At 37.6% G+C, this 26187-nt stretch overlaps 1 protein-coding gene across 1 annotated transcript; it reads right to left on the reverse strand.

Annotated features, from left to right (window-relative positions):
• Positions 1-1327: 1327 nt before the first annotated feature.
• On the reverse strand, positions 1328-22414 carry LOC132154585 (neuropilin-1a-like). The gene is made up of 17 exons (XM_059563202.1): positions 21715-22414; positions 20628-20805; positions 14714-14895; positions 14251-14478; positions 13817-13984; positions 12614-12777; positions 9063-9218; positions 8222-8366; positions 7549-7880; positions 5805-5949; positions 5469-5636; positions 4509-4559; positions 3445-3591; positions 2917-3257; positions 2744-2840; positions 2364-2408; positions 1328-2228 (listed from the first exon to the last, which is right to left on the reverse strand). The coding sequence occupies exons 1-17, from the start codon at positions 21773-21775 to the stop codon at positions 1960-1962; spliced, it is 2877 nt and encodes a 958-aa protein (XP_059419185.1). The 5' UTR covers positions 21776-22414; the 3' UTR covers positions 1328-1959.
• Between the last annotated feature and the right edge of the window lie 3773 nt (positions 22415-26187).

Raw genomic sequence — 26187 nt, forward strand, 5'->3', positions numbered from 1 at the left:
ATGCTGAGGGACACAAGTCTCATCACAAAACTGTGAGTACAAAACAGCCACCAGACAGATTGGACTTCATAACATCAAGTGAAATTGATTTTTTTTTTTTTGTAAGAGTCTGTGATGAAAAGCCAGTTGTGTCACTTCAGTTCCTTAGAACACAAGAACTATTACAATTAAGAAAAATACCATTTCATTTTAAATAACATTAAAAAAGTGAGCTGTTACACTAACAGTTGGATTTCTCTTACCATTTAAAGTAGTTAACACTTTTATCACGATCTAAATCTTTCATTTAATATAATTCTCAGTGCAAAATGACACGTTGGTTCATTTGAAGAGAAAAGTTTCTGGTGTCTCCTTCAAAAAACTGCTTTCCTGCTGTGTGTGAAATATACCCAGATGCCTTTGTCAGCACTTGTCGTCTTGTCTTTCTTAAGCTGTCCTGTCAATGCTTAAGATAATGGATCAGTTTGTGTCTTTTACATCCTTCAAATAGAATATTTCCTTGGGGAGATGGTCCTACATTAGCGCTCTGAGATGCTTCATTTGCTTTGTCTCCACTTCCATTCCCAGATGTTCCCAGAGTGAGCTTCTCCCCAGCGTCTCCTGATCAGTCTAGAAGACACTATTTTCACAGATGGTCTGCAGACATTGTGATGTCATTCTGAAATATGATGTCACTCGATACCATGGCAACACAAGTTTACAGACATGTCACATTGGCAGCTGAAAGAAGATTTACACATTAATATTCCCTTGACTCTTGGAACGTCATATGAACTGTTGTTTTACAATATATAGAGTGAGGATGGACCAAATAAAGCAGAAGAATCTCTTTCTAGCGGCTTAACATTGAGAAAGACATCATGCGTATTAGATGTATAACATATTTAAACCCTTTGACCTGTATCATGAACCAGAAGTAGGACTGTAATTTTATAGTTTAGCCATCATTATAATAAATATTTGATTGCAGAATGCCAGGCGCATTTTAAAAATAAAATAAAATATTATATTCATGAGTACTTTCGAATTGTCACCAGCAAAATATCTGAACATCCTTAAAATGATATACTTAATTGAGAAGCAAAATGTATAAAAAATATTACAATTTAAGAGAGAATATCTTTAAGTACTGAGTTAAATATTTTTCCTATAATCCGTTTCTAAGTCTTTCTTGTTTTGAATATATATCAGTAAAACTAATTTTATGATATCTTTAAAACAAGAAAAACTATATGACGTTGGGTTTAATATCTTATACAATATCTTATCTTATAATATCTTATACAATTCTGCTTGTCAACTGCTTGTCTGCTGAAAATAGATTTTTAGCAGAGAGCCTTGTAATAAATCAATAAATCGTGAAATTCGATCATACAGTGATTCCAAAATATTTTCTGACCTGTTGTTTTACAATATAGCATGAAGATTAACAAAATAAAATGATACCTAATCTAGATGACATGTCTTGTGAATGTTCTGTTGAGATATATTAGATGTAATATGAGGTACTGACCTCTGACCTGTATTAGCCTGCATCTCAGGAGCATTAATGTGTGTGTAAGGAGGAACCCATGTGTACAAAGGCAACAAAAACATGTTTAAAGGCACCATTGGAATGAAGTGCGAGTTACCAACTGAACAAACACGTCTCCAAGCATAAATGAGCACAATAACACTAGAACCGAGTTGTGTACAGCTCTGAAAAAGGGGCTTGTAGAAGAAAATGATCCAACTGCGTGAGAGGATACATCATTTTGTCTTGGTCTCATCACCAGCAACAAATGCACACACAAACAAGTAGACAATCAACGTCTATACAGTCTATACACGGTGCCCTCTAGACGCAGGTCCCTCTTCCTTCACGTCCTGAGAATAACGCTCAGTCTCGACCTTGAGAAACATCACAACGTTCTAAAAACGTGCCTCCAGCAAACGTTTCCTGGGTTCATCCAGCATTCCTCATGCTTCTGAGTAAGATTTCTGTGCACTGAGCTTTTCTTTCTTCAGTTTGACTCCGTCCACCAGCTCAAAGTTGTAGTTCTCCAGAGCAGAGAGGTTCCTGTTTGTATTGTGAGTGCACGCGCAGTAAAACAGCACCCCGCACACGGCACCCAGCAGGACTCCCACGGCGCTCATCACGATGATGGTGATCAGGATGGGGTCTAAACTCTTCAGCATGGAGCCACGTCCAAAACTCCACAAGGTGTTGCCAGCCCCCTCACAGCTCACTATTGAGAGTCAAGAGACAGAAACAGAAAATACAGATTAAGAAAATACATATGTTTTTTTAGTATAGAGTAGTGCAATAAATAATAAAATTTGGTCTTATTATAAAACTTTCCCAATAAAAATGTGGGTCTTACCGATCTCATAGACTTCATCTTCATCACCTTCTGTATTATCTGGGTCTGAAACATAAACACAATCAAACAAGGAGATGAACATTCTTCAAAATATCTTCTTCCACAGAAGAAAGAAATACTCAGAGATTTGGATCAGCATGAACAACAGCTTTTGTTTTTGGATAGACTATCTCTTTAAGATCACTGAGAAGTGGGTAGTCACTGTTGTGCTTGATTATTATTATCATTCAGTTATTAATATAAGGGATGGGGGTGTTTGATGATGTGCAAAATACCCCAGAGGCATATTAATGAAAGTTACGGATTGGTGAGAGAATCTGCCAATAAAAGTACTAAAATAGGAAAGAGGAAGAGCTTAAAGGGGGTGTGGCTAAACATACCCTTGCACTCTTCAGGATCCACTTCATCCAGGATCTTTATATCATCCAGTGAGATGTAACCAGATCCTGTATGATTCACTTGAGCCTCGATGATCACCTACCATGCACACACAGAAAAAGAGTTAGTATCATGTTGTAAAGGGATGTTCTGTCCATAAATTGGGCAACAGTACCTGATAAGGAGTTTTGGCACTGGGAATCAGAACTCTTCCTTCCCTCCATCTGCTTTTCATCTGGCCGTTCACAGAGTGGATCAGAACCTCACTGTCCTCTCTCTCCTCCTCCTTCACCTCTATCTTTTGCTTGATGTTCAGAGTTCCTGTGTGTTTCTCAGTGAAATGGTACCAGAAAGACATGCACAGGTTTGAATCCGGGGCCGAGACCGGCAAACTGGTCAGTCTTGCCACCCTTCCTTGTCTCGCCAGTTCTTCATCCGGCTCCGTTTCAGTTTCTCTCTCCATCTCTATCTGTGTGTTCGTGTTAGAAGCTGCGTAAATGAAGTTGTGAGGCAACCCTGAAACAGAAGAGAACAGCCATCAGGTTGTGAATGCATAAATGCATCTGTTGGACTTCCTCTTCTTGCAATCATTTTATCGCAATAATCTTTAACCTCAAATTAGTTCTGATCTATTAAAAGTGCATTTAGGAATTTATTAATCTATATTTAATTTTAGTGTGATGGACAAGCCAATTATACGTACCTGTGTGGTCCAGATTAGGCAGTTTGTGATCAGCGTATTTGCTGTTGTTATTTATATGCCATTCGGCTCCTTCACCTCCATCTTGGCTCCATCCACAGTAGGAGGGGTTATCAGCCCAGCCAAAGTCACAGGAAAACCAGATATATGCTAAACAGGAACACAAACAACTTCCATTCAACCCCACTAAAGATGCTTAAGTAAGCTACAGTTAATGCAGTATGGTACTGAACACCCTCTGTGCTTCCTGGACTGCCGGTAGCTTATTAGTCAAAGCTTTGGGCAGGTGTTCAAAAGATTGTAGGTTTAAACCCATAAGGGGAGTGAAGTGCATTGAGCAAGCCTGTATCTGCAAATAGTTACTGCAGCGAAATCTGCTAAATCACCAATAACCAGTGTCCAACAGCACAGCACTGTATCTAGATATCACATTCTCCAGTAAATCATGATCTAGGTAGTTTTTAGGAAATGTGAACTTTTTACATCCGATGTGTTTCTGTGGTGTTATAAACAGCTAAGCATCCTTAAAACAAGACACATTTAACAGAGAAGTAAAATTCAGAGATTTCAGAAAATATCTCTTGAACTGAGAAGAGAATTGAATTAAATATTTTTCTCTTGATTTTCTCTTATTGGCAATTTATTTATTTTACTACAATAAGTAGAAATCTGTATAACAAAATCTATTGTTATAAGTTTATGCTTACAAAAGAAACCAAGTAAACCTTGTGATCTTATAGAGAAAGGCAGATTTTAGAAACCATGATCCTTTCACAACTGACATTTTTCTGTGGTGTTGATGTTTTACATTTTTTTTTTTTGTGGGAATTTTCTTTTTAGGCATGCATTTATGCTGTTTTGCAAGTTACAAAGTGTCCTTAGTCATGTTGAAGGTGACAGTCAGAAGTAACAGACTATGTGCAGTGTTTGAATCTTTGAGTAAGGCTTCTGTAAAGTTCAACAGCAGGAGATTTCATCATGCAATTATGCAGCATAACACTTGGTGGCAGTGGTGGCAAATTGTTATTTCCACTAATTGGCTATTTTGTGTGTATGTAGCTTCTCACCAGGTACTAGGCCTGCTTCCAATTCCAGAATCGGCTCTGCAACTGCAGTTTCTATGGAAATCAAAATGCAGAATGTGCTATTAAAGCTAAAGAGTTAATGAAATACAGAGTAGTTGAATTCCATTCGCATGTTCTATATGTTTATTTGGTTCATGTTGAGTCACTCTGTGTCATTCACTAAATGTAGGAACTGAAACTACGTGCAAAAATTACATACCGTGGATGGCCTTATAATCATGTTAATCTTGCACAAAGACATTTCATCTTAAACATCTTAAACATATTTCATCATGTACAGTAAGAAGCTGCATTACAGCTTGAACTCCGAGGTTTCTCTGTATAACAACAAAGATGTGGATTTGTGTAGCTGGCTAATGAGCTCTCTGATCATGCTGTGAATTAGCTGGACAATTTTTATGAGAAGTTCCCCTGTGCATTTAAATATGAAATAATCTAAACAATAATTAGTGAATGAGGCCCATTGTCTTCATTCTACAATGTGTTTGAAATGATAAACATGTATTTGTGTTCTTGTGTAAACTGATAGGTCACAGTCTATGTCTTTGTTTGTGTGTAACCTACAGGTCGTAGAATGTTGCTGTTTTGCTAAGCGTATACGTAACCTGCTGGGTCGTAGTTAGTCTGTATCTGCCATCTGGGTGTTTGTATTTGTAACCTTTTGGGTCATAGTCTGTCTCTGTGTGGATGTATGTGAGATTTTGCTTTCCTTGTGGGGACTTAAATGTCCCGCAGAGATAGTTAAACCTGAAATTACCAACATTATTGGGACCTCCCAACAGTCCCTATTATGTAAACATCATAATAAAGAGAGTAAATAATGTCTTAATTAAAATCTAAAAATACAATAAGGTTTCTCTAAGGAGCTGAGATAGTGTTATGGTTTAGCCAACATAATTATCTCATAGATGTTGTGTGTGTGTGTGTGTGTGTGTGTCTAACCTGTTGTGTCATAGTCTGTCATTGCTTCACTATGGCAGTTGCCATGATCATCACAACTCTCTACTGTCATTGGAATAAAGGTGGTTGTTGGTATACTGCCTGGAGCACTAGTGACACTAGCTACTGTAGTTTCCATGGAGGTGGTGAGGGGAAGAGGCGTTGTGGGCACTGAAAAGAGATGTTTAGACAATTATTTAAGGTAAAGGAAGCTTTCACAAATTATACACCATTTAAACATGTTAAAACCATTTAAACATGTCATGTTAATTTGGAATAGATAGCCTGAGGATGAGATTCCTCTGATCTCTGTGATTGGTTGGTTTGGTTGTCACTCACCTTGCAGGTCACATCCTAAAACCTCCAGCCTTAACCCCATGCCCTCAGGAGTGCTACGCTCAGGGTAGATACGCAGGAAACGCATCAGCACTGGATCAAAGGTACATACTTCTGGTGTGTCATGGTTCTGATTACCCATAAACACCTGAATGTGTGAAAAAATAACATTTTGTGTCTGTCTGCTTAAACAAATGAAACAAATTGCATTTCATACACATCAAGAATAATAACTATGAAGATAACTATGACGATAACTATAATGTTTACTATTATTAGTGTCCACACAAATAGACGATTATGTTAAATATGCAATGCAGGCATGTTCTCCCGCTGCTTTAAAAGCTAGAGGTGGATTCTGACCGGCTCTTAATGTTTTTATTCTTCATAAGCTGGAAAAATCTGTGCTGAAAGTGATTCCAGTGATATGATTTTTCTGTGTTATTATTGTTACAGCTGTCTGGATTTCCCAATTCTTGTACATTATTGTTATGGTTTTCTTTATAGTTATCATTGTGGGTGTGAACAACCCTTAACTATAACAATAACTAGTAGTTTCAGCATTTTACTAATCATTCCAATTCTACAAAAATAGTGAAGTCCAGATCAAAGCAATAAGGTTAATGACAGAAAAACAATATCGTTGGAATCACTTTCAGAACAATTTTTCCCAGCTGATGAATAGTAAAAACACTGACAATCAGTCAGAATCCACCAGACTTTAAAGAGCTTGAGCATTTAAAGGGGTCATATGACATTGCTAAAAAGAACATTATTTTGTGTGTTTGGGGTAATGCAATGTGTTTATGTGGTTTAAGGTAAAAAAAAACATTATTTTCCACACACTGTACATACTGGTTCTCTATGCCCTGCCTTTCTAAAATGCGTTGATTTTTACAAGGCTCATCTTTCTGAAAAGTGAGGTGTGCTCTGATTGGCCAGCTATCCAGGTTGTTGTGATTGGCTGAATGCCTCAAGCGTGTGACTGAAATGTTACGCCCCTTAACATACTGTGTGTCCAGGCGCGAAGAGACAAAATCAATAAAACCCATTATAAACGAGGCATTTGTTGCATCCAGTGGGGACATAATTAATGATTATAATGACTTATACTTTATTTTTACATGTTGCGTTTCGCGCTGCGTAAACATAAAACCATGTCTCCATTTGTGATCGGAGTATTGACAAACAATAAGCTCCAACAGTTACTCTATTCTGTAACTTCTCCTTTGAAAGGCCAAACAAAGTATCTTCGCTTCCACAATGAAACACACAGCATCTCCACAACATGGTGCTGGCAGCAACAGTGAGAATAAAAGTTATTTTGGATGGGTTAAATGCAGAGCACGAATTCAGAGTATGGGTCACTATACTTGGCTGTATGTAACGTTGCTTTCGAACATTTGGGCGACATTATCCAAATCTTCCCACATCGTGATGTAGACATGTGAGGACATGTTAGAATGAGCTGTTTTAGGTAGGAGTGGTTAACTCTTAACTTTTATAAAGAATATCTCTTTGGATTTGAGACTTTAGTCTTTGCAACTTTACAGATCTTCTTCATGCACCAAGAGCTTGTAACACTCCAAAGAGAAAGGAAAATTTTTAATCGTATCATATGACACCTTTACAGTGGGGTACAACATAAATGCAGTGAGTGGTTGTAATAAACAGAATGTTATTGTCCATTGGTGTGGGTGTTAATATAATTACAGTTATCATTCTCTGGCTTTTACTCATGCAATACCTTCACTTTGTTGCTGTTCTTCTCTAGTATGTGGCTCCAGTCCGTTCCATTCGTGCTATATGTAACTCTGAAGCGTTTGATGAAAATATTCACATCTCTGTATTTCCCTCCCTGCAGGATGAGACCCGTTACCATCCTTCGGGACCCCAGATCCAGCTCCAGTGACTGGTTCTTCCCGAGATTCTGCGGGTGAGCAACAACCCAGCCCGTTCGGCCGGTTAGGAGCCGGGCCTGTTCTGGGAGCCAGCCCCTCTCTGCCGATGGCCACACTGTGATCTGAGAGTCCGAAATCTGACCCGAAATCATCCCTAGCATACTGGAGCATGCAGCGTCTGAGAGAAGAAGAGAGCATATGAGCATATGAACTATTTTAATGAAAGGAGCACCAATATTCTGAGCCACAGGAAACAGACATACAGGCAACTTCTACCTGTTAGAAATGGTGAGAATTTATTAAAAAACACACACACATGCGGATGGGACCTCTTGATGTCAGTATTACTGCAGGTGTCAGTGAATAGAGAGGGGAGTCATTCTCTAATGATCTCACACAGAGTGAGCGAATCTGGGGAAATTGAAAGTGACTATAAGTCCTGCTGGGATTTCATAGTGACTTCATGGCTGAATCTCACCACAGAAACCCTCTGCTGTAAGTGTGTGTGTGATGAGATACCTGATATTTTACATCCGTACACCTCGAAACGCATGCAGATACCCTGTTCCCAGCTCTGAGGTCGTATCCGTAGATAACGGGTGAGGGTGGGTTTGGGCAGCCTGGCACGGACCTCATCTGTGGGATTTTGATTTCCTTGAAACACCTGAGAAAAAGAGAGGTGACACATGTAACACTTTTCCCTCTCCTTTTACTTTCCAGTGTTCAACTTAAATTTTTTCGGCATGACTATTTTACACACAGTTGCCAAACCATCTACATAAATAACAAAACAAAACAGGAAAATGTAGGAAATAGTAATCGAAGTGATAATAATAAATATAAAAAAAAATAAAATAAAAAAAAAAGCATAAATAAAAATGCAATCAAAAACAAAGCAAAACAAAAAAGAATAAGAAGTATCCTATGCTCACGAAAGCTGCATTAAATTAAATTTTAATATATCTTAACGTGTAATTTATTTGTGTGATGCAAAACTACATGTTTAACATCGTCACATGATCCTTCCGAAATCATTCTATTATGCTGATTTGATGTTCAAGAAATGTATTCCTTTTATTATTGATGTTGAACTCAGTTGTGCCGTGTAATATTTTTGTGCAAACCACATTTATATATTAATTCAGATTTATTTGAAATAAAATCTTGTTACATTATAATGTCTGTACTTCGATTTTAATCAGTTTAATGCATTCTTGCTGAATTAAAAGTATTAAAAGACTGACACCAAAATGTTTTACATAAGAGTATATAAAATAAAATAAAAAAATCGTATCAAATCAAAGACATTAAAAATACATTATATTAATATTACAATAATGATAAAAATGTAAATACTCGCCATCTGTTTTGTTTTGTCTTTCAGGGTAATCCAGTCCTCTCCGTTTGAGCTCACACTGATCTTGTATGTTCTGACATAGTAAGCTTTTTTTGTTTCCTTTGAAATGGCACCTTGTGTTCCTATGGCCGTCACATATCGCAGGAAACCCAAGTCCACCTGTGAGAGACAGACAGAGATTGTTAAAATAGGGCTGTTACTCTCTGGTGAGTGTTTTTGTGCGGACTCTTCACTTTGTGTGTTGGGGCATTTGTCATGTAACTGCTAGTTAATCACACTGCACTGATTCACTGTTAGTATGATCTATGATGTGTTCACTGCATAGCAGCAGTGCACTGCAGTGTCTGGACAGGAGGGGATAAAAGCTTAACATCATATACCATAGTAAAACATGTTCCTGGATCAACGTCCTTGTTCCTCATGGAACAACATTCCTAAAATCCCAACCAAGCAGCATTTTAGGTTTAAGACTGGGACTCTCTCTGCTTTTGGAGGGTATGTTAAGGGTTAAAGCTATGACAGAGTGATATGACAGACAAATGAATTTTGATCCAGGAACATGTGCTACTTGGAATAATAAATATTGCACAAATACACACACTAAGCAAAACACAGCACAATCTATGTGAATATGGTTTAGTTACAGCAAATAAATTGCTGGAAGAAAAATACGAACCAGTAATAAAAAATGAGCTTCCCATTGTAAAACTATGACTTCAGCTTCACATCTTGAACAAATTAACACAATTATCAAATGTATACAATTTGACTAGACTTGGCAGCCATTTGTTCATAATATTAACCACTTCATTACTTAATCTCTTTTTAATTTATTTCAAAAAGTTTAGGTCAGTATTTCTAATCTCATTCCAAGTGTGTGAAACGTAACCTTCTGCCTTTATGTATATATTGACAATCAATTTCCTCTGTCGTAATCTGAATAATTTACAACAATAACTGGCCATTGGAGCTATACACATACTTAAAATATTCAAAGCATCATCTATCATGGTCTTATATTGTGTTTCAACTTCCGAGAATCTTCATTTCCTTCCTTCTTCAAGTATTACATGAAGTCTGTTCTAAGGGTCTAGAGACCTCCAATAACCTTATAGTAACAATGACCACATCAAATTAAAACATGGTCAAAGATCCATGTCAGAATGACAAATTATATAGTCATGGATCAATTCCTGCATTAAATCTAGCATGACAGTTATTGTCTGTATCTCAAGTGTGTGCGTGGCTCTCGAGATAAAATAAACTCAATTGACGCAACAGAAGTGTGCATAAATAGCCTATTGAGAGAGAGTGTTTGGCTCAATGAAGCATTCTTGGCACAAAAGTTCACATCTCTCTCCCACTGGTTTCCACCCAAGTCTCAGTGAGCAGATGTACCAAAACCACACTGCTCCCCTTCCCTTTCTCTCTCTCTCTCTGGACAGGAAGGTATTATGAGGCTAATTGCTTTTCAATATTGTGCCGTTTCAGAAGTGGCTGAGCTGCCAACTGGAGCCAGCCACAGCTAACAAGATCAACAAGTGTTAACAATGAAGGAACAATGGCAGGACAGAAGAAGAGCCACTCAAATGCCAGGATCTAAAGACAAACATGGACACTTTTTGTAGAAAACAGGATATTGGTGGGTGTGTGAGAGAAAGAGAAATAGCGAACTGGGAAGAGGCATAAGGAAAGATGAAGACGGTATTCTACTGACCCTCATGCCGCTTTGCTTTCTTGGGATAGTCTCCAGACTGAGGCAAAAAGACAAGACATGGTGTGATTCAAAAGTGCCCCGGGACATGGATCACTTGTTCAAAGGCAGGAATATGAAGAATTTAGACCGGGAAGACAGATGGTATGAGAGAGGAAAGAAGAAGGCCATCTAAGTGGAAATGGAGCAGTCATCTCAAAAAGCTTTGACATTGCTTTCCAGACAGTTTTGCTCAGTTTACACATTCGTTCTGCTTCTCACCAAAGGGGGAATAACCCCAAAAACAATTCACCATTCTTATGAGATCTGGCTGAGTGGTAAGGTTAAAAGTACAGTTTACCCAAACATTCATATTCTGCCATTTCATTCATTCAAAACTTTTTCAGTTAAATGCCAATGTCTAGGTTTCCTTTCCTTACAATGAAAGTGTGCTATAAGGTACTAAAACGTATTATAAATGTAGTTTATATTCATTATATGTGCTAGTACCAGTATCAGTATATTCATCTCACTTCTGCTACTAAAAAGAAATCTGTGCTAGAACCTCACAATCTGTTTTGAAGGAATCGCTCTGTCTGTGTCAGAATGAAATGTGTTGTCCAGATGTGTGTCTGGATTGTCAGAAACTGTCTACAGTCACTGCTCTTTCAGAGAGGAAACCCTTCCTGCATGTACTGCTGTGAAAATGACAACATGCCAGTCACATTCTTTGTAGAAACAAAGAGCCAGGAAAAACCCTTTCCTTCTGTGTGTGTATGAGTGTGTCTGACTAAAGTGGTTTTGCAGATTTTAAATCCATCCCATAAATGTCTACAAATTGGACATCAAATCATAGCAAGATATGTGATATTAAATCATACTTTTATTATTTTATAAATATAATTGAATACATTTTTTATTATTTATACCTGGTCAGTAAGAATTAGTTTAGAAAGAAATTACTCCTAAAACTTTTTATTCAGGAAGGACACATTAAATGGATCAAAAGTGACAATAAAGATGTTCCTATTTGAAATAAACGCTATTCTTTTGAACATTCAGCAAATAACAGAATTGTATTTCTTTTTTTTTTTTTTATCACGGTTTCCATAAAAATAGTGTTTTCAACATTGATGATAAATAAAAAATCAGCATATTAGAATGATTTCTGAAGGAACATGTGACTCTGAATACTGGAGTAATGATGCTGAAAATGCAGCTTTGCCATCACAGGAGTAAATTACATCTTGAATATGTTACAATAAAAAAAAAAGTCATTTTAAATTGTTATAAAATTTGTTTAAAAAAAATCATACCAATGCCACACTGAAGTGAAGTGACATACAGCCAAGTATGGTGACCCATACTCAGAATTCGTGCTCTGCATTTAACCCATCCAAAGTGTCACACACACAGCAGTGAACACACACACACTGTGAACACACACTCGAAGCAGTGGGCAGCCATTTATGCTGCGGCCCCCGGGGAGCAGTTGGGGGTCCGGTGCCTTGCTCAAGAGCACTTCAGTCGTGGTATTGCCGGCCCATACTCAAACCCACAAGCTTAGGGTTAGGAGTCAATCTCTCAAACCATGAGGCCACGACCCATTATCCAATTTGTACATGTAGTGGACATGGAAGTTTGAGTCTGACCTGTGATGTTCTATCCCATCTCTCCATCTCTCTTTCATAATTCTATGATACAACTGTGTACTGTCCAAGTCCAAAATAAATAGCAGGGGCGTACTATCATTTTCAGGTTATAATGACTTTACAAGTGTAAAGGTCATGTCTTTTCTGGTAAGTTGTTCCCAATTAAATCTTTCCCAATTAAATTAGAGAATGTGTGTGTGTGTTTGTACCTGTATCCACTCCCGAGCAGAATCCTCTGACGGCGTCCAACCGTTTTCAGGGAAATTCAGTCTGGAGCGCAGTGGAGACCAGCTGGGATTATACTGTGATGATGCAGATATTCTGTCTTCTGTGATCTCACCACTTTCCATCCCTAAAGGAGACATGCACTCACCTACACACACACACACACACACACACACACACACACACACACACACACACACACACACACACACACACACACACAAATAAACTGTAATGTCATGTTTTTTGAAGTAATATCTGTCAGACCCATAAATCATCCTTTGGTGAATCTGATACTGTCAGAAGTTTTAGGTTTGGTAAATATAATTTCTTTATGTCTGTCTAAGTGCGTTTGAGTGTGTATGTGTGAGAAAGAAATAGAGTCTGATCTGCTCTCTTCTCACCACATGATTTTAATATAAGTCTTTCATGTTTGGCCACAGATGTAGTGACCCATGTGACCCTTCTGCCCTGTGTAGCAGGGCGATGAAGATGAATTATAAACAGACAGCCTCACTGCACTTTATTACACTGTACTGAAAGCACACACATACACAGTTTTGTGAAGTGAATCTGAGCTGGGATCATGGGTGTTCCTTCGGTGCCATCAAGCACATTATTGCTAACAATCTTAGTTAGTGTGTGATTCTCTGAAAACTTGATAGATGGTTTTAATAAAAGTCCCAGATTGGTTGAGCTGAGAGTGCAGAAATATCAACAGCATCATTTTCATTCTCACCTTCACATATATAAATCATCATAAAATTTGAAAAAACTTGTCACTTGATTTTTTTAAATGAATATTACTTAATTCTATCCTGCCATGAAAAATGTAAATTATTATTATAATTTTTTTTTAAACAAAAAAGAGTTTTACACAACATGGCAACATTACTGAACTGTTATTTAAACTTCTGGCTCCATTTCTCACAGAGCTAAAGACGATTTTCCTTTTAACTGAGATCTTGCACTCCCAAACCTGGAGGACGATCAAGTGCTTGAGTTTAAAGATGAAGATAAATCTGGTCTATGTTTCCCAAAAGCATTGTAAGCAGCAAATTCACAATGCATATGCTTTATTATTTTACTAGTAAATAAGTCATAACAGAGGTCACTTATAGAAGCCTTAAAAAAAATATGTCTTGACAAACATAATGGATTGACAAGTTATAAAGTCTCACACTAACCTTGGTGTGGCTGAGATGAGTCTGAGCTGGTTCGGATGCTGTAATTGGCTGAAAAGCCCTCTTTGGTGATGGCGTTGTCTGTGTGGATGCTGAGAGAGAGAATACCGGTGTACGAGATCACACGACCTGGATGTCTGGAACCACAGTATCGACCGATATGAGGACCCACTGAAAGAGAGAGAAATGAGATTTGAGCAATTTAGTTCACAATTCAATCAAAAACACAATATTTCATCATGCAGAGCAATCCTAATAATTATAAGAGTCGTAATGTTTGAGATTTGTGTGTGTGTCTTGGGTTGTTCTGTTCTTTAAAAAAAAAAAGCCTTTCCTCCAGATCTAAGACTTTTCAAACTTCCTGCTTCTCTCAGCATGAAGTCTGAAAGTCAGCACTGTTTTTATCCTTAAGTTCCTCTATTTTGTTTCGTCTCTACCTGTAGGATATCCGTCCCATATCTCCAGATAGTCAAATCTGCAGACAGCCCCCACAGGTGCGGTTGTGTCCGGTTCCATATCAAAGCTCTGGAAGTCCAAAACGATCTCTGCCATCTTGGGTGCAACGATGATGAAGGTGCACTCCAGGTTGTTTGGATACTTATCAGGGAAACCAGGGGTTTGAATCACTCCGTGTGGTTCTGTGAAGTTTCTGGAACATTCAGTACCTGCACAGAATGCAAAAGAACGAGTTGCATAAAAGCATGTTTTTAAAGCATCTATGAACAGTATATATCAAAGAATTACAAAGTAACGTGCACGCTCGAATAGTATTTTGAGAGAATGAAAAGAGATTAAAACATTAAAATAGAATTAATATCTTGATTAAAAGACATTAATTTTGTTAGTGTGTGTGCATGTGCAATATAAGATCTTTGACTGTGTCTGTGTGTTTTCTGGTACCTGTGCGGTGTATTTCATAGCGGATGCTGAATCCCGCTCCACTGCTTTCATAGTCGGTGGTGAATTTGATGAGTAAAGAGTTTCCACTAGAGATAATCGGAGATGGAGCGATTTTGCCACAGAACCTCCCAGGAGAGAAAGCGTTCTCATCCACACCATCAAACACCTGTACAAAATCATACCTACACACACACACACACACACACACAAACATCATTGAAATGACTGTGTTTATGTGTATTGTAATACATTTATCAGTGAGTTATTTTAAAAAGTGTTGTTTTCAGTTCAGTTATGGATAATATAATATAATATAATATAATATAATATAATATAATATAATATAATATAATATAATATAATATAATATAATATAATATAATATAATATAATATAATATAATATAATATAATATAATATAATATAATATGAAAAATACTTTGAAAAATATTTGTTACAGTGTTTAATGCATTCATAATGCCTTATAATAAACCTTATAATCAGTTGTATGTTCTTATCAGTAAATGTAATCCACTGTTTTAATGTGCATAAATCTAAATATACATAAATAATACACTATTCTATCTATGTTAATGCATTTAAAGACTATAATGTAATCATTGTTGTTATTTTTATTTAATTATTTTATAATCCGGATGTTCTTAATGTCACCATGAATACATATTATAATAATGTATTATGAATACCTTTGAAATACTTTTAAAATGCATTAAATTGACATGTTTCATAGAAAGTATAACTGGAAACTTTGAAACCTCCTCCCCCTGGTTTCATCCTAGAGTAACTTTTGCGTGACTCATTTAGATTTATTTTTATGACTCCTACAGCATCAGCTCCAACAAAACCCCCCGAGACATGAGGCATTTCTGGCTGACCTGACACGGGTTTTACACACAACAGCCCCTCTGAGTACACTCGTGCTCTCTTGCTCTCCTGTAACCCAAGACACTGACGGTCAGTGTGACCTCTGACCTCTCACCATGACGCGACTCTCTGTTGGAGCCGAAGCGTGCTTCCTGCCATTCACGTAGATCGCTTCCAACCTGGACTCGACTTAAACTGATGATCTGGGTAATTTAATGAATCATAAACTATATAACAGGAAACCTGGCAGAAAAAGATGTCCCAACTTGTAATTCATTTAAATTCTTCTAATCTTAAAGGGATAATTCACCCAACAATTACATCTTGTCATCTTTTACTCACCCTCAATCTGTTCCAAATCTGTATAGGTTTCTTTCTTAAGTTAAGCACATAAAATATATATTTTGAAGAATTTGGGCAACCGATCAGTTGCTGGTAGCCACTGACTTCCATAGACTTCCATAGTCCATTTGGGTTTAAAACAAAGTAAGTTTATGCATGTTTCTAATGAACTGAATGAGAGTTCTGTGCTGCAGTGTGTTTTTTATGCAGTGATTACAACAGACTCTTTCAACAGAGAGAGAAACTCAGAAACACAATGTCTGTGATTTTGGATTGAAAAATATACTGCTATTGAGCAAGACACACAGGAGGATGTGAAAGCTGCTGATATAGTGACTTATTGAGAGTAAAATAAGCCAACAATGAAACTGTCAGGGTTCTGTTCTGGAGGTTTGCAGCTGATTCAGTCCCTACAGAAATGAGAATGTATCAAAGAGAAAGGAAAATGATAACGTGTGAGTGTCTGATTATGTTTTACAATAAATCCCTGAAAGATAGAGGCAGAAAATAATAAGAAATAAATCATAACTCATAACAATAGTTCATAACACTAAACTATTAAAATCATGACAATAGAATGGTGACTGCTGCTTGGGTGTTGTGGCTGATAAATTGGTGGTTTCTATGCAGTTGCTAGAATATTCTGAGTATTTTTTTTAGCATGTTGCTAAACAGTTGAACAGTGTTCTGTGTGGTTTTAGCTCGTTGCTACAATTTTTGGTGTTCCGAGTGTTTTTAACACATTGCCATGTGGTAGCTGGAGGTTTTTAACATGCGTTTACTAGGATGGCATCGTTCATATCCATTAATTAGTGCAAAGTTAGGAAAAAATGTAATACTTAAGAGTTAGTAGTTTGTTCAAATCTCTAACACTATGTATGAGTAATAGTAATAGTGATGCTTGCCTTAGCAATAATAATATGTGTGTGTGTGTGTGTGTGTAAGAGAGTGTGTTCGGGAAGGCTGTTAAGAAGGCGCAGAGAGAGAAACAGAGTGTCATTAATGATTTATATGCAGAGAATTATTAAAGCATTCCCACACAACAAAGCCACTGATGATGAACATTATTTCTACTCTGTAAGTTTGTGTGTAGAGGGACTGAGAGGAATCAATCCTCATGAATCCTGCAGCAAACTACTTGTGTTTTCTCTCCTGGAACACACATCACAAAACTGAAATGGAAAACTGCATTTCTGTCTCTACATGATATATGAAGGTTAGAGATTATGTGTGTGTATGTGTGTGTGTGTGTGTGTTGTGGCACAGGAACACATGTGACTGATTTCACACTAATTACATTACTGACTGGGGCCAGAGGCATTTGCTGGACCGACAATTCAGATAAGACAAAGAATGTATTAGAAACACACACACTGACCTTCTAAGTTACTAAATAAAACTAGAATACAACTACTACTGTAAACAAACCAGGCAGGCTGAGCTAAATAAATGCTTACATTAGAAAAAAAAATAAAAAGTATAACAGCAACACACTCCTGAACTCAATACTAAAATATCTGATCTCTTTGCATGTCTATTGTGTCCTTTTTAATTAACATGATACTATATTGTTCAGCTTTTGTGTCCAGAGAGAACCTATGAAGCTTTTTCAACGAGAACTTGGATGCAATATTCTGTAGTTTAATGCTGCATTCATGCCATGTTGGAATTACCATAATTACAAGATGACAACTTGGAGATTCTACTTGGAGCTGTTCACATCCTCAGACTCAGACATAATTTGTTTCCATGGCAACGCTCATAACACCAAAATTGATCCATGTGCAGGTTTGTTGTTGAATGACAGCAAAATAATTAAACACCACTTTTATTCACCATTATAAGAATAAAGAAAGCGTACCAGGTAACACTGGCTATAATAAAATGGTATATCAAATATGAATATGTAGTGTTATCTATCTACATTTAACAGCAGAAGCCGCTAGCGTTTTTGTTATCACAACCATCATGTCTGAATTACAGCTTGTAATTAAAAGTTCAATGAAGACGTGAATGGTTTTCATTACACAAAAACTCACGCAGCATCTGAAAGCTGTTACCAGCTCTGCTCTGTTATATAATATGTTGAAATAAAAGGCTGTTAGATTGTCTGATATGTTTGTTCTCTGCAGTGCAGCACAGGAAGGAATGAATACAGTGTTTGTGGTGGTCTCCTGGGCTTTTCCGCAGGGTTTGTTTAATAATGTTCTCTATAAACTCTGCAAGTTTTGCCACAGCTAAAAAACTGATGTCCAGTCCAAGAACAATACAGCAGGATCTGGTCCATGTTAAAGTGAAGTTCTGATTAACCTTCCTGTTCTTCGATGCACATTCATGGGTGTCTGTCCAAAACACACCAAACATTCCACAGTATTTCAAACAGTCACACACTTCTGTTGGCATCTGGCTTCAGCATTTTGAGACGGAACATTTAAGCCCAGTGAATGAATGGATGGGAAAGGAATGGAAACTCCTTGGAATTCTGGGAGAAAATAAATTAATACCATTGCTGCCTCTGAGTTACTGTTTCACACCCAGCTCAGTGTGAGAATGGATGTTTTGAATAGTTTTGACTAATTATACATCAGTATATCCGTCCAAATTGCAGTCAGAGATGAGTGTCTGTCTCTATGGTAGTTTTTGTATTTGTATTTAAGCTTTTCAAAGACCTCTGTTACAAGCTTGATAAACATCTGCAGCTGGAATCCTAATTTAAATCCAAAGCAAACACATCAAATGTGATTGAAAATGTGGTTTATTTCTGACGTGCTACACAATTAGTCGTTTAAACCCAACACCAAACTCAATGAACTTCAGAGTTTATGTTACGGTTGATTCGACAGATGATTCAGACTGACTCATCATTACAGAATTCTTAGGTTCTTGTCTTTTAGTTTTTTTTTTTTGGAGGGGGGGGGGGTCTTTTCTTAAATAAGAAATTACTGTTTATATATTATTTACCATATACTGTATACTTAATGTTAATTGTGATCTCATTACATATTTAGATTTGCAGTAAGCTTTCAATGAGCATCTTTGAAATAAAACATGGTTATTTTTAATTTATTAAAAATTAAAATTAAATGTAATTTAAATTACAATTGTTAAAAAAAAATGTCTAAAGGAGATTTTATTTACTCACCCTCATGTTGTTCCAAACCTGGCTGTGTGACTTTCTTGTGTGCAACACAAAAGAAGATATTTTGAAATATGTCTCAATATTTTTTGTCCCAACACTGAAATTCAGTGGTCCAAATATGTTTTAGATGCCAATGACTTTATTTGTGTAAACAAAAAAAGTTAAAACATTCCTCAAAATATATTCTTTCCACAAAAGAAAGTCATACAGGTTTGAAATGACATGGGGGCAAACACTCTTTAAAATCTTGCAGCCTGATCAAATAAGTGACGAAGGCAGTTCTGGTTCATTTGTCACACTGGATACAGAAATTTTTTTGAGTGGATATAAAAGAAGTTGAGTGCATTGCACTGTAGGATACAGTATTCACACCATTGTGCTCTGATTGTATTGTACAGTTCAGAAAAAAGATGTACTGTGTCAGTCTGATACAGTGACTAGTCACACAAAAATATCCATACAGGTTTCATATATATGTATAGTCTACTGCACACTTCAGAAATAGTATGTGTAGCATGGTAGCATGCCATTCTAAACAATAGCCTTCTTTTACATCTCTATCTCCCTCACACATACACAGACTATAGAAGATGGATTGAAAGAGAAAATGGATATAAAAGGATGGTCATGGTCTGTCTGTTGCTCTTTCAACCCCCCTCATGGGTCCACAGCAGGACATTCAGCATAACGGACCTTTCATTGGTCCCCAGGCACTGAAATCCAACCCAATACACATCTGTGTGACTGACAGCTGCTGATTTACACCCCTATTTACGAGCTGTTTAAAATGACAGAGAGACTCGTCAAATCCATCTCATTTATGAGATTTAGTCCACACAAAGCCTGGTGAGTGTTCGCGTGCTGATGCTGTTAACTAAACCACTGAAATGAGCCGCAAGGCAATAACAAGCTCTGCCTCAAACCTCACTATCATTTAATGTCAGTGTCTCCCAGCCTCCTCATTAACAAAGCAATCAGCTTGATTACTCGTGTGATACTGGAAGCCTCACCAAACTGATGAAGATTAAACCATACACAGTGTTCTATGCACCTTTCACACTTTTTCTATTTTGACCCCTTACATTCTTGAGATTTCCCTATTGGGAAAACCATCCCCCTTGTTTTTTCCTCAGGAAAAACATCTCTCTCAGTGATAAAGGCAGATCCATTATCATTGCCCGGGACGTTTGTTATTAAACAGATCTAGTTCAACACATAAATCTAAAGCCATAAATATTAAATATTTCATTTTCAACCAACAGGTGGCACACCTCAAGATCTGAGCGCCAAATTAATCATATCTGAAACCAGGTAGGTTTTCTGTGATACCAGAGACAGTATTAATACAAAAGAAACCTTGGAGAATATGGCGACACTAGGAAAAGATTGGTTTTCTTAATGAAAATCAATTGCCCAATCCGGTCTTTCCCAATTCAAGTTAACAGAAGCTGTACATACAAACAGACTCGTTCCAGTGCGGACTTTGGTGATATCAGTCGTTTCTGATGCCCTGGTTTCCTACATGACAGTAATGTTGGTTAGACTTACTTGCATTCCCGGCTTTCTAGATCAAAATGCGGGTTAAAGTTGATGAGGATCTTCTGCTGTGGATCAGGTGCCTGGATCAGCCAGCTGCACTGCTGGTTCACCGGGTATGCAGACGGGTAACCGGGAGAGGTCACATAGCCGGCGCTGGAAATCGTGATTTTCCCACCGCAGGGAATTTCTAAAAACCAGAGTGGCACAGTTACCATTTTAACAACTGAAACTCGGGGTGTTATACTTAGATATTAGTCATAGTTTCCTCAAATTACATACTAGTAGATAACTACAGATAACTGGTGACATATTGCACAAATGTAACTTGACACACAGCGCGCTCTGATCTCACACGCTGTTCAAACAAATCAGAGGATCGATTATGCAACTGGAAATCGATCAATGTATCTGAGCTGAACACAACATGCCGTGGACTAAGAGGGGTCACTGTATGGGTGTGGAGACGTGGTGGGCAGATGCCACTGTGTCTGGGTGTTTGAGTCTGATAACACACACGCAGCTCTCGCGAACACACACACACACACACGCACACACACAAGGTGCATCTATGGTCATTCGATGCCACAAAATGAATACTCTTATCTACTTGTTTTACACAAATTATCTAATTTATAAAAATTATAAGATGTATACGCTACACAAATAACTAAAGTAATGAAAATAAAAACACAAATTAAGTTAAAATTCAAAATCAAATAAATGAATAAATAAGAAATACAAAAAATGCCTAGGCTAATGTCTAAATTAATTGCTTTTATTCAAATAAATAGTATTATTAATATTACTTAATCAACCTGACCAAGTTTAAGCCAACAAAATGTTAAGGACCAGATCAAATAGGTCCTTATGTTAACAAAATTTTAACTTTTTGCCTTGTGGAAACAGTGGTGTAAACTTATTTACAGCATTAAATGATAACGAATGATCTCTATCAGACACGGTTTCTGTTTACCTCCTGAAACAGCAGCCACGCAGGTGAGCATCGATAACAAACGACAGTAATAACCACGACAGCTCTCGGGTGCGCAGAGAAACCGTGCCGAAACAACACAACGCGCCACAATAACCAACTCACCCGTTAGAGCGCGAGCCACGGACAATCCCGTCAGAGTCACACAGAGCAAACACCAGTACATCCTCAAAGAAATCTGTTCCGTTATATCCTCAGGATTTCGTGTATGAATAATTTTTGAATCCACGCGGTTGTTTGGAAGCTGGAGAGAGATCCTGTCACGCAGATCTGGGAACCGCTGTCTCCTGTTCCATATCGCGAAAAAGAAAACTCACAGGTTTGAAAAGAGGGAGATTCTTGCACAGTCAGTCAGCGCTTTAAAATTTCATAATCCAATTTTGGAGCAGCTTGACAGCGCGTCCAAGGCTCGTTGACAGCGGGCTGTGGGCGCTTCAGCGGGCGCGCCGTCGGGCACTCCCTTCAAAGACTGATTTCCGTCCTCTCTGTCGTGCGTTAACGGGCACCGTTGGGTATATGTAGCAGGTTCTCTCTGGTGTGAAAGTGTCAGCATCCGATCTGAAGACTGGGGGTGTCAAAACTCTCGCAGCACTGTTTGCTCTCGTTCCTCCTCCTTGAGTGAGAATGGGCAGGACTGGAAACGAGCAAACCCTCTAACCCCTTCCAGGCTGAGACGCGCGGTCTCTCCGCCAACCAGACACGGAGACAGTGAGCCAAACCAAAGGGACTGTGCGCTCCTCTGCGTGGGAGCGCAGTACTCAAACAAGATCCTCAAAGCAGGGCGCGAATTAAGAGGGGTTTTGGAGGGGGAGGGGGTTGGCACCCCCTAACTATCGCTTGAAGCCCTACAAATAAATAAAAAAGATTGAAAACATTCCTAACACTTATGTACTTATTAAACGTGTTCATAATATGGATATAGCCTATATAATAATGTTTTATTTCTTTATTAATTTCTTTTGTATTTTTGTTGTAAGACTCGTTGCGCATAAATGTGTTTCTGCACATGTCAATAAGAGCGCGCCAACTCCAGGAATCTGTTTCTCTGGCTGAGACACAGTGACATAAAAATGTGTAGCACGTAGTCAGATTCAAGCTCAGAGCGCACCGGAGCAGCCAGCGCTGCAATGATCATCCACTGGGACAGAGAGAAGAGAGAGAGAAGGAGAAAGAGGGAGGGGGACAAACTTTGTTCAGTGCAGTCTGCTCACAGAGGTATATTAAAGAGTTCAGAGTGACACTGACCATCATCTCCAGTAGCATTCAAAGGAATAATTAATTCAATAATGAAAGTTTGGTCTCTGTGAAGTGAATTTCTAATGCCATTCCAAACTCATTTGACTTTTTTATTATGTGTAACGCAAAAATGAAATGTAGCTATAGAAGAATTTTTGCTCTTTTCAAAAATAGTGTTATATTCCAGTCATGTTGTGACACATCAGTGATGCCACCGTTCTTGCAACTCGCATGAGTTGTGAAGTTTTGCCAAACATCTGCTTTTGTGCTCCTCAGAAAAAGATAATGGGCTGGGTTTGGAACAGGGACGTAAATTTCAAAATGTCTAATTGTTGGAGTGGGGTGGGGTGTGGAGGGTATTGGGCAATAAAAATAAAATGTCTCAAGAGCAATTTTTGAAGGGGACACAAATAACACATCTCAAATTTTACTTGTAAGGATATGTATACACAGAGGAAAGCCTTACTACTATTAGTGCAGCAGGGAGACAGTGCCATATTAGACGATGTCAAGCTGTGGTGGTCGCGCCGTGACAGTGCTCGTGTCCGTTGTAGTAATTTATTATCCGTCACAGTGGTGCCAAGTCCGTGGTTTTCCCGTGGAATTGGGCTACTTTATCACTGTTGATCAATGTATCTTACAACAATTGGGCGGGTTTTGTTGTGTGAAACCTGGCAACCCTTTCCGTCAAGCAGGTAACATTATTATTGCCAACATAGCGGACTCATCGAAAAATACATTGGCATCATCAGTATTAAAGAGAAAATACCCACTTCCTCCGATGTTTAAGTGAATGAAATAGGCTTGCCAGGTTTACTTTTTTGGAGTTTCACAGCTATTGACTTTGTTCTCTCTCACCGGATTTGTGTGTGCAGGTGTGAAGCTGGCATTTGGACCAAAGCACTGTGAGGCAAGGGAGGGGGAGACTCAAAATGCTTCTTAACTTAAAACGCATTTTTGTCCCGTTTGCTTTGCTTTACTACTTACACAATTATTTTAAGTATAAATCATTGTTATTTACAATACACAGCACGGTTTTTAATAATATTTTTATGGGGGCAACTATAAGTTTGGGGGGAAGGTTCTGTCCCCACCGTCCCCCCGAGATTTCCGCCTGCTCTGGAATAACATTTTGGGTGAGAAAATGATGACAGAATTTTCTTTCACTTATTACACAGTGGTAGACACTGATTGCTAGCTATAGGTGATAATTAATCAAATAATTTTCTGTGCACTTAATAAAAGACATGCTTCCGAAGTAAAGGTGCAAATGCAATTAATCAAGTTAAGAAATGTTCAATTTCTACAAATCTAAAGAAGCATCTACATCTTGGGTGGCCAGAGGGTTAAAACTGAAATATATTTATCTTTGCATTGGGTGAACTACTCTTTAAATATAAAGGTTCCAAAAAGTGATTTCCATTTTGGTTGCCTCCAAAATCTTTTAGTGAATAGTTCTTAAAAGAACCAAATAATCCTTTGTGCTATAAAAGTTTCATAGAGGTTAAAGGCTCTTCATGGAACCAGAGATGCCAAAAAGATCCTTTATTTTAAGAGTGTAAAAGTAAAAGTAGCTGGTATTTTAAATGCTCATGCTTCTATTTTACATAGACACATTTCCATGCATGCTGTGCATCTGTCATGGTGATAAACATTTACTGATAACACAGAGCTGGTCAGATAACACCAACAATGCTTACTGATTCAAATAAGCTTTTGACAAAGAGATAAACAGTTGTCACACACAACACACACACACACACACACACACACACACACACACACACACACACACACACACACACACACACACACACACACACACACACACACACACACACACACACACACACACACACACACACACACACACACACACACACAATATTGTTACATTTTCCAGGACAATTTCCAGCAGCTGGTGAGGCTTTAGCATAAGGCTAAAGACTGTTGACATGAATCTGCAGCTTACAGTGCTCTCTGACTTCGTCCGTATGCTTCGGATGGGCTTCTCAATCAGACATTGAGTGAGTGTTAGCCAGAAGAGTTGAAATCCTCCAACACACAGTGTGTTAATCTGCTCACAAACACTCACTCTCTGTCTGTCTCTCTCTTCTCCAGTCTGTTTTGTGATGCCACTCTCAACAGCGCAGAGATGTCTGCTATCCTGAGTGAGAAAGACAGAATGAAAGAGGGAGAAAGACATAGAGATTTAGAGTTAGCCTGCCCAGATATGAGTTTCTGACAAACCTGATATATTAAAGTCACGCTGCTGAAAAAACAAAGCACAGTTTAATATCCTGACAGTTTTTTCATGCATGGCTGAATCTGATGAGAACACGTCTGGGTCACATTTGACCCCATAATAAAGCAAGAATCATATTTTGCATAATGAAAGAAGCCTATTAATTAATTTATTTAGCATTGTGACATTTCACGACAAGAAATTCTCATTATTCTCTATGTTGATTCAAATGACTACAATACAAATGATTTATCATTTAGATCAAAGACAATACTAGAAATACTAAGGTGTTTAAATAGTACAGAATAAAATATTAAAGAATGTATTAGTATTTTTGCAGAAAAGCAATGAATATGAGGAGACAGGTAAATAATGTCACAATGCAAACAATTGTAATAATACTTTTTATTTATTCATTTTGATTTTTGGCTGAAATACACTGTAAAGGGTGTGTGTCACATAATCTCAAATGGTAACATCTAAATGAACTGGTTTTGTTAAAAAAGAAAAAAAAAAGAAAAAGAAAAGATTAAATCAACCCAAATGCAGTGAGTAACACTCGGGCTTCCCAAACTGGGATTCCTGTGTTGATAAAATTATTAATTCAATAATAAAATGAAATAAATTAATAAATAATACATTTAAAATAAAACAATCAAGATATGACACTTACTAAAACAATCTGAAAAATTGTATTGGTTTACCTTTAAATCATGTGACCATTAACCAACATCAGAGAACCATAACCATGCAAATATGTTGTTTAATAAATTTAAAATTCAGAGGATACATCAAGTAAATATTTAAGGTAAAAGGGGCTTGGCTGATGAAAAAGTTTGGGAATCCCTAATATAGTACAGTGCTATAAACAATACAAGTTCTTCAAAGCATCTTCACTGTAATAAGAAAATAAGAGAATTAATGTTGCAATGTTCCTTAATTATGAAATAAATATAATTTCAGCTGTAAAGTAGCTCTAAAAAGACAATAGTGTCATTATTCAGCTCAATTTAGTTCAATGTTGATTCATTCTCACTTTTGCAAAGTTCATTAGTTATGAACAAATTAATTTCAACTATAAAGCTTTACAAAAGACA

The sequence above is a fragment of the Carassius carassius genome, chromosome 12 (assembly GCF_963082965.1).
Source record: "Carassius carassius chromosome 12, fCarCar2.1, whole genome shotgun sequence".
NCBI lineage: Eukaryota > Metazoa > Chordata > Actinopteri > Cypriniformes > Cyprinidae > Carassius > Carassius carassius.

What these genes read in the sequence shown, in the direction of transcription:
- LOC132154585 (XM_059563202.1), bottom strand. Translation starts at nt 21,775, where the DNA reads ATGTACTGGTGTTTGCTCTGTGTGACTCTGACGGGATTGTCCGTGGCT. An exon ending in CTCATCTCAGCCACACCAAG is followed by an intron (nt 12,778 to 13,816) that starts GTTAGTGTGAGA and finishes GTGTGTGTGTAG; the next exon opens with GTGAGTGCATGTCTCCTTTA. An exon ending in GCCTAATCTGGACCACACAG is followed by an intron (nt 3,258 to 3,444) that starts GTACGTATAATT and finishes CTTCTGTTTCAG; the next exon opens with GGTTGCCTCACAACTTCATT.